This window comes from Aplysia californica, unplaced genomic scaffold (genome assembly GCF_000002075.1).
Source record: "Aplysia californica isolate F4 #8 unplaced genomic scaffold, AplCal3.0 scaffold00223, whole genome shotgun sequence".
Lineage (NCBI taxonomy): Eukaryota > Metazoa > Mollusca > Gastropoda > Aplysiida > Aplysiidae > Aplysia > Aplysia californica.
The window spans coordinates 474674-487478 of record NW_004797493.1 but is presented as its reverse complement, the minus strand read 5'-3'; the positions used below and the strand labels follow the sequence as shown (position 1 = coordinate 487478).

General features: G+C 37.6%; 1 protein-coding gene across 2 annotated transcripts in view; it reads left to right on the top strand.

Annotated features, from left to right (window-relative positions):
- LOC101858943 (presequence protease, mitochondrial) overlaps window positions 1-9944 on the top strand; it is a 31275-nt gene extending 21331 nt beyond the window's left edge. For both annotated transcript variants that reach the window (XM_013083296.2, XM_035970118.1), the window contains exons 22-26: window positions 675-728; window positions 1707-1775; window positions 3229-3343; window positions 5715-5848; window positions 6441-9944. In XM_013083296.2, the coding sequence (XP_012938750.1) occupies window positions 675-728; window positions 1707-1775; window positions 3229-3343; window positions 5715-5848; window positions 6441-6570 (502 nt within the window). In that variant the 3' untranslated portion in view covers window positions 6571-9944. The remainder of the gene's footprint in view (window positions 1-674; window positions 729-1706; window positions 1776-3228; window positions 3344-5714; window positions 5849-6440) is intronic.
- Window positions 9945-12805: the final 2861 nt, after the last annotated feature.

Genomic DNA, 12805 nt, shown 5'->3' with positions numbered 1-12805 from the left:
CCCCCCCAAGGAAAAAAAATTTTTTTGTACATTACAATGCTTCTGTTTGTTAAATGCACACTGCTATTATTTATCATATGTGTGTCACGACGCAGTGGAATCGGGCGCTTGTCAATTTTGGGGCATATGAAGGTAGTGGTATCATCTTAAAGCTTCGTTATTTGTCTTGCGTTCAGTGAAAAAGTTATCCACCTTTCTTTAATAGAATTGAAGATATTTGCGATTGAAGGATGTGGGGGTCGCCTGGTTTCAGAGGTAAAAATAGAGAGAAAATGGCCCCCAAATTTTGATGAATTCCATAACTGAAGAGCCCTAGGAAAATGAAAATTTACATTTTTGGTGCATTTAGTTAACGTTTTTACAGTAAAATCAACAGAGGAATGGTTTTTTATTTGACATATTAAAAGATGTTTCGCCCCCCCCCCCCCCAAAAAAATGCTGCCTCACATATTCATTTGCTTTTGGTTTGTCAAATACTCATTTGCAGCTGGATGGACTACGAAGGTGAATAATGTCCTATACAGCTACGCTGGAATGGAACCCAGCGTCTTATGATCCTAAAAAGAGTTTTGACACATTATTCCTACTTGATGCCCTTCACAGTGAAAAATATGTTTTTAAAATCTTGAATGGCAGACTCATTTGAACTCATTTCATGGTTATTTCTTTTGCAGATTGACGGTCCTGGGGACTTTGATGTCCAGGAAGTTTCTTCACAGAGAGATAAGGTGAGACATTCCATTCTACAAGGTACTTACGATTGCTCTGATAACCTTAAGCGAAGAGTTGCTACAATATACATGAGAAATAGTTTTCTCAGGGGGGTCGCTTTAGTTCTGTCCTCTTTTTTTTTAAGAGTTGTTTATCTTTGAGAAAAATAGAGATTTGTTTTTTTGTGTCTCTTGTTAGAGTGGTCATGTCGTACTGTTTCTAAAATGTTGTTTTCGAAAGATATAAGATTAGTAATTATAACTGTAGATGTTTTACACACCCATCAACGCGATTTAAATAATTTAAGAGACTGGCTGCTTCACACCCTGCCTGTAGTGTAGGAACCAACCCAGAATGAGAGAGACTCAACATCCCAGCAAAAGGACGGAGATGCTCTGTAAAATATCAGGAATAGATTGGGACAATATCGACGTCGAACACACATACCTCCTCGTGTGATACCTGCACATGCTTGCCTTTCACCCTTAAAGATGTCGGTTCATGTGGATGTGAGTTATGGATAATTTCTGGTGTTTTTTTTTCTTTGGGTTTTCCTCACCTTTGTAGTGGTTATTGTAAATGTTGCATAACCCTCCAAAATATTTTCAAGAATTTTTTTTTGGGGGGGGGGGGGGGGGCAGGATGCTTCGACCCTGCCCTGATTGTATTCTAGGATGTGTTTATATTTGATATTGATATTTATTTGACCTCACTATGACCCCAAAAGTCCAGTGGTTATGCCTTATTGAAAATGCTTTCTTTTCTTGAAGTAGAGGCTGTACTAAAAGCCCTCAGTTTAGTTTTCCTTGGTTAAAGTTGCTGCCAGTGTCACAAGCAAATAATATGTTATCCGCAAAAATATTGTAACAATGGTAAAATTCTTGTGCTGCCCCCAGATTTGATCATGTTTGTGTAGTTAATGGCTAGCCTTGCTTTTGATCCCCCACCTGTCCAAAGCCGGTCATTATGTGATGATTTGTTCTTCTTGTCCTCAGAGAGAAAGGAGGAGCCTATGGCAGTGGGGCTCAGCTTGGTCAGGGAACGTTCAACTTCTTTTCCTACAGGTTTGCCCTTGTGTTTTCTCTTATTTTCTACAATTAAAAAAAATTTTTACATTCATTTTTGCTTATTTAATTTTCAGACTGTAATTTTTAAACTATTACTTTATTGTTTAATCTTGAGGAGCTGTGGTCTTTTTGGAGTATTCATATAGAAGATGGTACAACGTGCCTGAGATGGAATAACTTGAATAAGAATATAGAGATGAGGTGAGTTAACAAACATGTGCTGTGACCTGCAGAAAAATGTATAATGTGTTTTGTTTTAGTACTTTTAGTGACCTTTCTTGACTAGAAGTGGTTCTCCTTGGCTCAACTGATCAGTTGCTACTTACTGATAGTAAATATTTTGTGCCCCAGTCAGCACTATTTAAATGATTTTGGATTTGGGCTGAGCATTTTATCTAAAATCATTCAGATAAATAATACAGAAATACTCTTTGTTTGATGGTTACGAGACAGAGTGATAAGAGGAGCCTACAAAAATTATAACACAATCCTTTAGAGAATATCTCTTACTATTCAATATTCACTCGCCACACTATGGACAGCTCAAGCAAGGGCACATGACTCTTGAAGCGCAGCGAATGTTTTTTCCATGAAATTAGCTGTGGCAATGAGCTCCCCTAACCCTACTTGAAATTCAAAGGGCTATGAATGGTGACGTGATGTCAACACATTGCACTGTCTGGGACAACAACACATGCGAGCTCAGTGACTGGCGGGCTATCACAATATGAGAAAAACCATTCAACAGGGCTTCGAATTGTGGAAGTTTGATCTGGGCTTATCTTATATAAGAAAAAAAAAACGATTCGACGGTGCTTTGAATACCGGAAGTTAGATCTGGGCTTGTCACATATAAGAAAATACGATTCGACGGCTCTTCGAACTGCAGAAGTTAGGTCTGGGCTTATCACATACAAGAAAAAACTATTCGACGGAGCTTTGAATAACTAGCGAATGTAGTATAGAAGGACTTAGGTCTGGGTTTATGCTTATCATATGGCGACCTCAGTATTTTTTGGTTGTATCTCCATTTTTCTTAACAGTGAAAATGTGACATCTTCTTAAGCTCACTCTTTGTTATGAACTGTTTTCACTGTTATTAACAATGGAGATACGACAAGAAAGTACAGGGGTTGCGATATATAAGAAAAGAAACATTTGACGGAGGTGTTCAAATGTCATGAATAGTGAGCTCACGCTTCGAAGCTTCGATGATTTTTTGTTGCTCAGTGATGATTCTGATAACAAAATTAGAACACCACTAAGATGCAGAATGGCCTACTTGCATTTATTTGGTTTCAAAGTCGTGACTTGCCAAAAGGAAATAACGCAAGATAACTTCTAACACTTTTTCTGCTTGAGAGACCCGCGCACGCTCACTCTTTTTTTTCTGCTAATTATTTGTCTCTGGTCCTGATAGTGTACTCAGTTCATGGATTGTGTGTTTCAGAGATCCTCACTCGTTGGAAACCCTGGACGTGTTCAACCGCTGCATCGAGTGGGCCGGTGATGGAAAGTTCTCTGAGGAGGACGTAGAGGAGGCCAAGCTCGGAGTGTTCCAGAAGGTCAGGGCTGACGCAGTGTTTGCTGTCTGTGTGTTGTGTTTGGGGAGGGTGTGTTATTTCATTGTTCCGAAAATGATGCAATGATATCTTTTTAAAACATTGAATTTGAATCTGAATCGCAAAAATTTTTTCTTCCTTTTTTTTATTTGAAAATTATAAGGATAATGTGTAAGTCCTCAAAGAATAATGTTTTTTAAGGTATCAGTATTCTTCTCGTTGACAAAAAAAAAAAAAATGAAAGTAACTTTCCTTGAAAATACATATGAAAATAATTGTCTCCTTTAATAAGTGTCCTTCTCAGATTCTTGCATCGCAGGGTACAAGTTGCTTCTGTATGAAAAAGAGACATTCGTCTGCCAAAAGTTAACTCTTTCCGGGCGTAGTTTTTAGGGGGTCTAGACGTATTTAACTTGTGGCTCGATTTGGCTACACAGGTGGTGTACAAAATAACTTCTTAGAAGCAAAACCATCACTCAAAGGGTGACATATGATATATCAAATTGAAGGAAATTGAATAAGGAATACATTCCAACTTGAAACAAGGATTAATTTTGAATATATATATAAATATGCTTTACAAGGGTTGGAAATGATGATGAGAAAATTAAATTTTAACGGAAAAGATTACATTCACCAAACATGTGAAAGAAAATCAGCATAGATATCTTATCATATACAGGCCAAGAGCATAATCCATAAATTTCTGAATGCGCAGCTTTTTATTTGAAAGCAATATTCCAATTTTTGTTTGAGTTATGATATTTATACTGAGTCCGGTTACATCGTTTTGTTGATGCAAGACCGCAACAACAAATTCACTCGTTTTTCCCCAAACCCACGCTTTGACGAAGTGAAACTAGATGTTTTCGGTTCTTAAATCCTTTCCTAGTTTCAATAACAATAAAAAGTAATTATAAATGACGGATCATGTTAAAACGAAACAATAGTGAGGTGCCCTATCACAGTCGTTATATCGGCGATACGTCCGGAAAGAGTTAAGATTTATTAGAATTTCAATTTGACCTGCAGGGAAGTTAATGAGCTCATAAGTAACACCGTCTTTTTAAAAAAGTGCCCCCAAAACTTGCATGCTTGGGTTTCTCAAGCTACTTCTTTTTCTTCTCGATCGCATCACACTTTTGAAGTCTGGTATCTGTCATAAATTGGGCCGTCCTGCTCAGCTTGTCAAGCTATATTTTCTATACACTTTTGTGACAATCATCTTTTCACAGGTCTAGAGGAAAATTATTCTAAGTGACATGTCGGCCGAAATTAGGATTTTTCAACAGCCTTAACCCTATCCGTACGTCGTGTTTTACTATTGTATCCATACGATGCGGGGAAGTCTGTGCCACCACTTTCCAAAGAGGAAATTTGCTGGTTATTCCGATCCGTATGCTTTGCATAGCAGTCTGTCAAAATGATTTTTTGAGAAATACTGAAAGTTTCAAAGAGATCTTCGCACTAGAAGTATTCTAAAATGTGAAGAATACAACCACGGGAGTACAAAATGACCCCAGGGCGTACGGATAGGGTCACCTTCCACCGAGGGACGTAACTTGTGTTAAAACATCAGAGCCGGAGCTTTAAAATTGACAGTTGCTGCCCAATGAAAAGTTATTCTATCTCCTACTTGAGAACACATTTTGATGAAAAGTATTATATGTGGCAGTTGAAATACTTTTCCAAAAAAATTGCTTCCGGTGGTAGAAAATGAAGAAAACTATTGTAAGTGTGTGAGTTAGAATACTTTTCTTCTCAAATGGCTCTGCTAAAAACAAAGGAAACTATTTTAAGTACCGCTTTAGAATAGTTTTCCTCACACTTTTGCTCAGAAAAAAGTTATCTAAGTGACACTTTGTTTGATTTAACAAGAATGGAAGACATTGATTAGAAAACGATTTACGAAATGAGCCCATGTTTGTTTTGGATCCTAGAATTGCGTTCTGTTGAAATGAGAAAGTTTTTTCCTTCTCCTTTAAAATTTGCAAAATGTCATTTAGAATAGTTTTCCTCTAGACCCACGATTTTATCTCGACTGCCTAGTGTAAGACCCTGCCAAACACCGTTTTGAAAAGTGATGTATGAAAGTCTTACTCTGAGAAGTCGACTATTTCAAGGCTTCTCAAATGTACATTGATATGTAATAATTTCTTACAAGTGTTTACAGTGAATGGTGGTCTTTGGCAGTGAAATGTATTTGATAGACTAAGGAGGTGAGAATTCTTTCCAGAGTCGATAATGAGTGCCTTATCAGCAACTTAATTTTACAAACTTTGTGATATTTGGTAATATTTTGTGATGTAATTTGCTTCTTTTTTGTCTAAACTTGTTCTATTAACAGTCTTGTTTATTTTCTTCATGTCTATAGGCTGACCATCCAGTGACCCCGGCCAACAGAGGCCAGACACGTTTTATTCGCGATATCTCAGACGAAATGAGGCAAAAAAATCGAGATCGTTTGTTTGCTGTAAATGGAGATGATCTTAAGCGTGTTGCAAAACAGTAAGTGACCATTAAATCTTGGACTTTTTGGGAAGTTTTGGATCGTGAAGATAGAAGTTAAGAACTTAAATCTCAGATAAATAAACCGACCATCTATGGACAGATGATATCCCTATGGTTACCAGAGAGGTTGCGTTAGTGATTGGATAATAGTACATACTGTGTTATTTGTAAATGCATAAACCTTTGGTGGGGACAGGGGCGTTGTTGTTTTTGTGTACATGTTCACCATTTTTTCATATGAAACATTTCGATTTACCTTCATTTCTGGAGAAATATTTATTTTAATAATATAATTAGGACTCCAATATTAAACGGAGAATGTGTATAAGGGTACCAGAGTATAGGGTTCTCAAACTCAGAATTGCTCTTGAGATTGTTGGGATCGGAAAACCTTAGCAACACTATTGGAGCGAGCTGATGTCAAGTCTTACATCTTTTTTAAGATTACTGATGTTGTGCTTTGTTACATTTTGAGGCTGTAAGGGTGGGAGGGCGGTTGGTCATTTCTTTTTGTAAGCTGTTCATTAACTCGGAGGTGGTTGCTTTTCATGCAATGTACTACAAGTACTCACCTTTCCTCTGTCCGCAGGTATCTCAACCCCAGCAAGTGTCCATCTGGCACTGCCTTCTTAGGACCAGTGAATGAGAAAGTTCGGGGAAATAAGAAGTGGTCAGTGGTCAGCGAGGATGATACAACAACAGAGGAGGAGCCTGTGTAGTGTGTGTGTGTGTGTGTGTGAGACCTCAACGTTGGCGTTTAAAAAAAAGTAGAAACAGTTCGTGTCCTTAACTTGCCTGGGAAAAGACCCGCATTATATTTCGTCTGTTTGTTTGAGCTTCATCTGGAAAAGATATAGCTCCACTTGCTTAGGTCTATGGCTTGAATAGGAGATGGTCATGTTGTTCCATTCTGTCAGAGGCATGATGTGTTTGAATGATGCTTTCTACGGTCAGGAGGCTGGGAGAAGGATAAGGGGATAGAAGCACAGAAGCCTAATAGGTAAATTTCTGAACTGGTGGCCATTCTTCTGGTCTGGACTGTATGATTTGTTTGTACTTTTGTGGTGCTAGACTTCATTTTTGGACATATAGGTTTATGACTTTCCAATATTTTGCAAGAGAAAACATGTATTTGTGTTCAGTTAAATGACTGAGCATACATAGATAATAATGGTACATGCTTTGATAATTATGTTTTTCGCTTTAAGGAATTTTATTCGGACTTCGTAGTGATATGAATGTCAAGAATGAAAGACAGAAAAATGTCTTTGCTCACTGCCTCTTGTGGAGACTACCAAAGTAAATCACAGAAACATGTTTTTTTGGGGGGGGCCATAGGGATTTACTCAACAAAGTGAGACCAATAACGCTTAATCTAACTTAAAAAGGAAAAGAATTGTTTTAAAGAAATTATCTATAAAGTAGATAGAGGCCTTTGTTCGTGTTTGGTAAAGTTTTCAATTGAATCAGGCTTTTATATTTTTCACAGTGTCTGTTTCCACAGATTTAGTAAGAAACTGAAATTATAATATGTAATTCCTGTTTTGATGAATACTTTGTGCATCATGCTGATTTGTGCTTCAAACATAAATCGTATCAAAATATAAAAAATATGTCCATTGGCTTCTTGATCACCAATCCTTTAAATGCTTTTGCAAAATGAATATGTATGTAATTTCCAATCTGGTGCACATATTGATATATAGATGTACAGTAGACTTCACTTAAAGTCAGTTCTGCGAAAAAAAATGTTTAGAAAAAAAAACGTGCCTTTTTCCTATTACCCCTGACTACATTGGAAAAGAAAAAGGAAACTCGTACGAGTGTTTTTATCATTAAATCTGTGTGTTCTTTTTGTGTCTCCTTTAGATGATCCAAAGGATAGTCCATTGTACGACCATTACATAAATTTCTGACGTATAATATTAGACCAGTCCCATCTGCCTGGGGACTGTCAAAATGACTTATGTATTGATGATCCTGTGGAGATAATTGTATAGTAGAGGAGACTATTTGTGTTGATGAGATGTACATTGACAACTTTTTGTGTAAGCAGATCATAGTTATCTTTTGTAATTCTTTCATTTGCCGTGGGCTTTTTAAAATGTCCTTCTCCTACCAGTTTTTGCCTTTGTGATATGATGACAAGACACAATAGGTTGTGTTGTGCCGGGGTTTTGTTTTTTCTTATTTCATCTGTTGTTACATTTTGTCAAAGATTTCTGAGCCACTCCAACAACAGTAATGCTTCACCTTATGTGAAAGGGTGACGTTGAATTAGGATGTTCGTGACGAAAGTTTTTGGAAGTGTGTGTTTGAGGAAATCTTTGTTCATTGTTCTTTTGGTAGAAGGGAAATGCTCATCTCCTTCCTTACATCAGAAGAATTTGTTCTCTTGTAGTTGGACTCCATTCTTCCAATGTCTTCCAAGGTGTCCAAGAGCTGTATATTTCTATCAGCTCTCATCATTTAAAATTGAATGTCTTTTCTTTTTGTAATGATGAGGAAGTCTGTTATTCATTTTTGTTTCTCCACAGCTCTGCTAGTTGTGATACCTTTTGTTTTAATTTTTTAAGGCCATTTTGATTTATCCTAATGCAAGATGCGTGAAGTCTAAAGCTATAAAAGATGACATACTGGGATGGCCTGCTGTGGTGTTTATGGGGGGGTGTTGTTTGACTAGTGTGATATTCTGTGATTCTCTGTAAACTGTGACTGTAACGACATGCTGATGTAAACATTTTTTGGAAGAAACAAACAGAAACTAGAATCAATTGCTGGTTTGATCGGGAAATACAGTTTCAGAAGGATGACCCTTCGGGAAGGTAGCTGGATGGTGACATTTGGATAGAAAATAGGCAGGCCACTGGAACTGACAGTGGCCTACTTCAGTCACTGATGGTGTTGTGCTTTCTGCAGTTTTAGGCTATGCTTGGCCTTTTGAGGCATTCAAAGAGTGTTGACAATTACAGTGTTGTATAAGTCGATTTCTTTTGATAGAGGTGAAGTTCCGTGTTTTGATACCTAATGTCAGAGACGACTTTAACTAAATGTTCACCATTTTATGTGATTGATATCATAATTTATTCTCCTGTGTATTGCTCCTGTGTAATTTTTTGGTTAAAGCAGCTGTTCCCTTCACTTGTACATTTCCATTTAGCATCGTGCCTTTGCTGAGGTTTGAGCGGTGAAATCATTGACTTTGGAGCTTGCTCTGATATTTCTCCAAGGACAGACACTGACATAAGCTGTCAGCTTATTGCTTAAATTTATACTAATAGAGGTCACCAGAAGTTGTTTTGTTTCACCAGTTTAATAAATGACTAATTTTTTTATCAAACGTTGTCTGCATTTGTTTAACTTGAACATGTCATTGGTGTATTGCTTGCCTAGCATCGTGGCAATAGGTCACGGATGCATTCCAACTTCTCAGTTCTTGTGTTCTTCTGGCTAGTCTTTTACATTTTTCTCCTTACTGTGGCAATGAGGTACTGAATTAGGCATGAAATATAAACCTGTATAGTGCAAAGAGTAGCAACTTTTAAGGTGTCGCATACTCTGATCAATGTGTTTATTCATATATTTCCTGTCACATCAAGGGGCCTTTGGCTAATGTTTTAAAGTATAGGGGGTAATCACATGATCATTTCAGAGTTTGTAGGCTATTAGTTCAGAACTTTCTTTTGAAGTTAGAAATGCTGTAAAAGATTTTTTTTTTTTTTCATGATTGCAATGAAATTCCTACTATTCAATGAACTTGCCATGTTGTCAGGACGATGAAGATCCTACCCATTGAGATATTTCTCTATAGCCTAACGTATAAAATTCTAATTCTCTCAGTCCTTGTTGTAGATTTTATGTATGTAATAATATACAAGAGAAAAACAATAGACAAATTTGGTGCTATGGCTTTTTTCCAACAGAAGACATAGGTGAGGAATAATTGTTGACAATGTAAAGTTATATCTTAACTTTCTTTGTTGTTCACTTCCTCTATCAACCGCTCCCCTGTACATTTCAGCTCTGAAAAGCTTGTTTCTTTCGTTATTGGAAGATATTTATGGTTTGATGAATAAACCCAAGAGTTAATCAATGCTCACTTTTGGTTATTGCTTCAAAGTAAAAAAAGACAATGTTGGTTTTGTGTTGTATAGTTGAACCTGCTCTAATGCCCACCTGTTCAAGACAATCACCTGTTCAAGACAATCACCGACCCCCCGGGGCAGTAGTGTCTTTAGGCCATTCCCAAAAGGGGGACATATCTCGTTCAAGCATCGTAGAATTGTAAATGGGCTGACTCATGTCACGCTCATAACTGTGCCTGATCTACAACAGGGAAGTGCTGCTTTTTTTCCCTGATTCTTACTATTGTCATTTTCCTCTACTTCTTTTGTATGTTTGTCACTTCCTTGTGACCTGCTATTTTGGGGTGCCTTGATAGTCGAAGCAGACCTTGTGCCTTGTGCTGTTGAAGCTAGAGAGGTGAACAGTCTAAGTCTGATTCCCTGTAAAAACTTCTCTGTTGACACCCACCCCTTGGCGCTCATATGACCTTATGCAGTTGCAAGCGCCGTAAAACCCTCTACTATTTTCTTTAAAAAAGACAATCACCCGTACAAACCACCACTTCCTACTTCTGCCCCTTGTGTCGTTTTCTTTGTTCCTATGGCATTGTCCAAGACGTCCACCTGTCTGAGACAACCACTTTTCTACTTATCACTGGATGGCTGTCGTGGACAATTGGTAGCTTTTAAGGACAAGCAGGCAAACCCAGATTTCGGGGGTTTCCAGGAATCTTGACCTACACCAAAAGTGGGCATTGCCCTACCTATAGGAGAAGTTTGGTTTCATTGTTTGGTTATAGAGAAAACTCTTCTTGTCTTGTAAAGAAACTGAATAAGTATCCAAAACTCTACCTTTGATTTTCTCAAAAAAGCATTTTTCGGGATAGCCCCCTCCTTGTGCTTAAAAGCGACCAATTTGACTGTGTAGTGGTGTTTCCCTCCCTCTACTTCCTACTTATCTTTTGGTTTTTTTTTACTTAGCATTTTTGCTACACTTGCAACACAGTTAGGTCATATAAGAAGATCAAAGGTATTGTTGCAAGAGAGTAACAAACACCAAAAACAGGAGGAGAGAAAAGGATGATAGATGTTTGAAAGAAAAGAAGGAGCTGTGGATTACTGCCCCCTCAGTGGCCATCTCACAGAGAAATGTACCTGGCTCACTCTCACTCAGTCTTTCTCAGATTGTTGGACGAGGCATTCTGTTGATTAAGCTTGAGGAAAGAGAAAGAATGATAAGAAAGAAATAAGACAACATTTTAAGAGAAATTCTGGGACTCTTCCAGGTCAGTCCATCCAGAGTCAGGAGGAAAAAGCAGTTCTTTTCAAAAACATCAAACATGTTAAAAAAGAAGATAAAAAAGATGATTTTTTTTTTTCCAAAATAATTTTATTGGCCAAAGCCATTGTTACATGCACATCATTTCATTTTGTTTTTCGCTTTAAAAAAGACTAAAAATATCATCAACAGTGGGGTCAGCTTTTGTGTGCCTTGAGAGTGCGGGGGGAGGAAACAGGAGTACAAAATGTCGCAGGAAGAGGCAGACAACTGGGGTGAAACAATGTTGGGAAGAGTCGCAGCTCAAGATTTGAGCTTATTTATTCAAAAGTGTGCACACCATAAGATCTACGGAATAGGAAAATCTTGCTCAAATATCTGAGTCTCTTTTGACATCCAAATCCCAGAATTAATTACTCTAAAAAAAGGGATTTCGATGTCAAATGACACGCCACACAGGTTGAAACTTATAACTTCAGTAAGTCTTATCATGTGCATACCCCATACAACACCATCACCCACATCCCAGAAACCCTTCCTAGACTAAACAGCCTACAATTAGCTCTCGCATTATAAGAAAGTATACGAAAACAACATGAAGAGAGCAACAGCGATGATACAGCATTGTCTCCTGTATGTGTATAATCTGTGTCTGAATATGCAAATGACATACGGGGTTTGTCCTTACGTCTTGCCTCCTTCATGAAGAAATCAAGACACAAACTTGTAGAAATATGCTGAGTTTATGTTAATTCATTCTGGAAATGATGAGCACAGTTTAAAAAGAAAGATATGAAAAGGAAAAACTTTTCTGCATGCCACCAAACTGACCATGTGTAGTTCAAAAGTAGATGAAAAAATTACCGCTTTTCAATGTCGGAAACATCAAGAAATATCATACATGAAATAAATAATTTTGAGTCCCCATTTCTTCACAGTAGAGGTAAAGACTGCAAATACATCCCAAACATCAGTTCAAAACAGTTGAGGTTCTAAAATGAGAGTCATTTTTCTCAGCTTTCTGAGCAGTTCTTGAGAAATATCTTTCCCATATCAAGGCTTCGAGATGGTTCAACATCGAGAATCCCCACGAACAATTTTTAAAAAGCTTAGCAAAGCAACCTATCAAAAGTACATACAAATATAAAAAAAGCGCACGTAAGTTACGGGTGACTGGGGTAGAGACCATGTGGAAGAACATTTGCTGTAAATGAACAGAGTATAAAGTAAGGTCAGGGTCACTAGGAAAAAGTCATAGGGGAAGTGAAGAGAGACTGAGGAACCACTAGCTTGGTGGTGTAGGTGTAGACAAGTCACACTCAGATCAAGAAGGACATAATGGGACTCAGTAGTCCATCTGAAGACTTTCCAGCGTCCAAGATTACCTTGAAGTTGGTTTAGAAGCACCGGTACAACAAATGATTCTGTAATAATTATTTCCCAATTTCATAAGTTCCAAAAGCCCATACCAGACCTCATTAAGCTAATCATTTATTCCCATAACATTCATTGTTATTTGAGTAAATGCCCTATATATTCCATACAAACAATTTCCATGTGGAGTTCTTGGTTAACATTTCACTGAGCTGGCAGATAATACTCCAGGAAGGA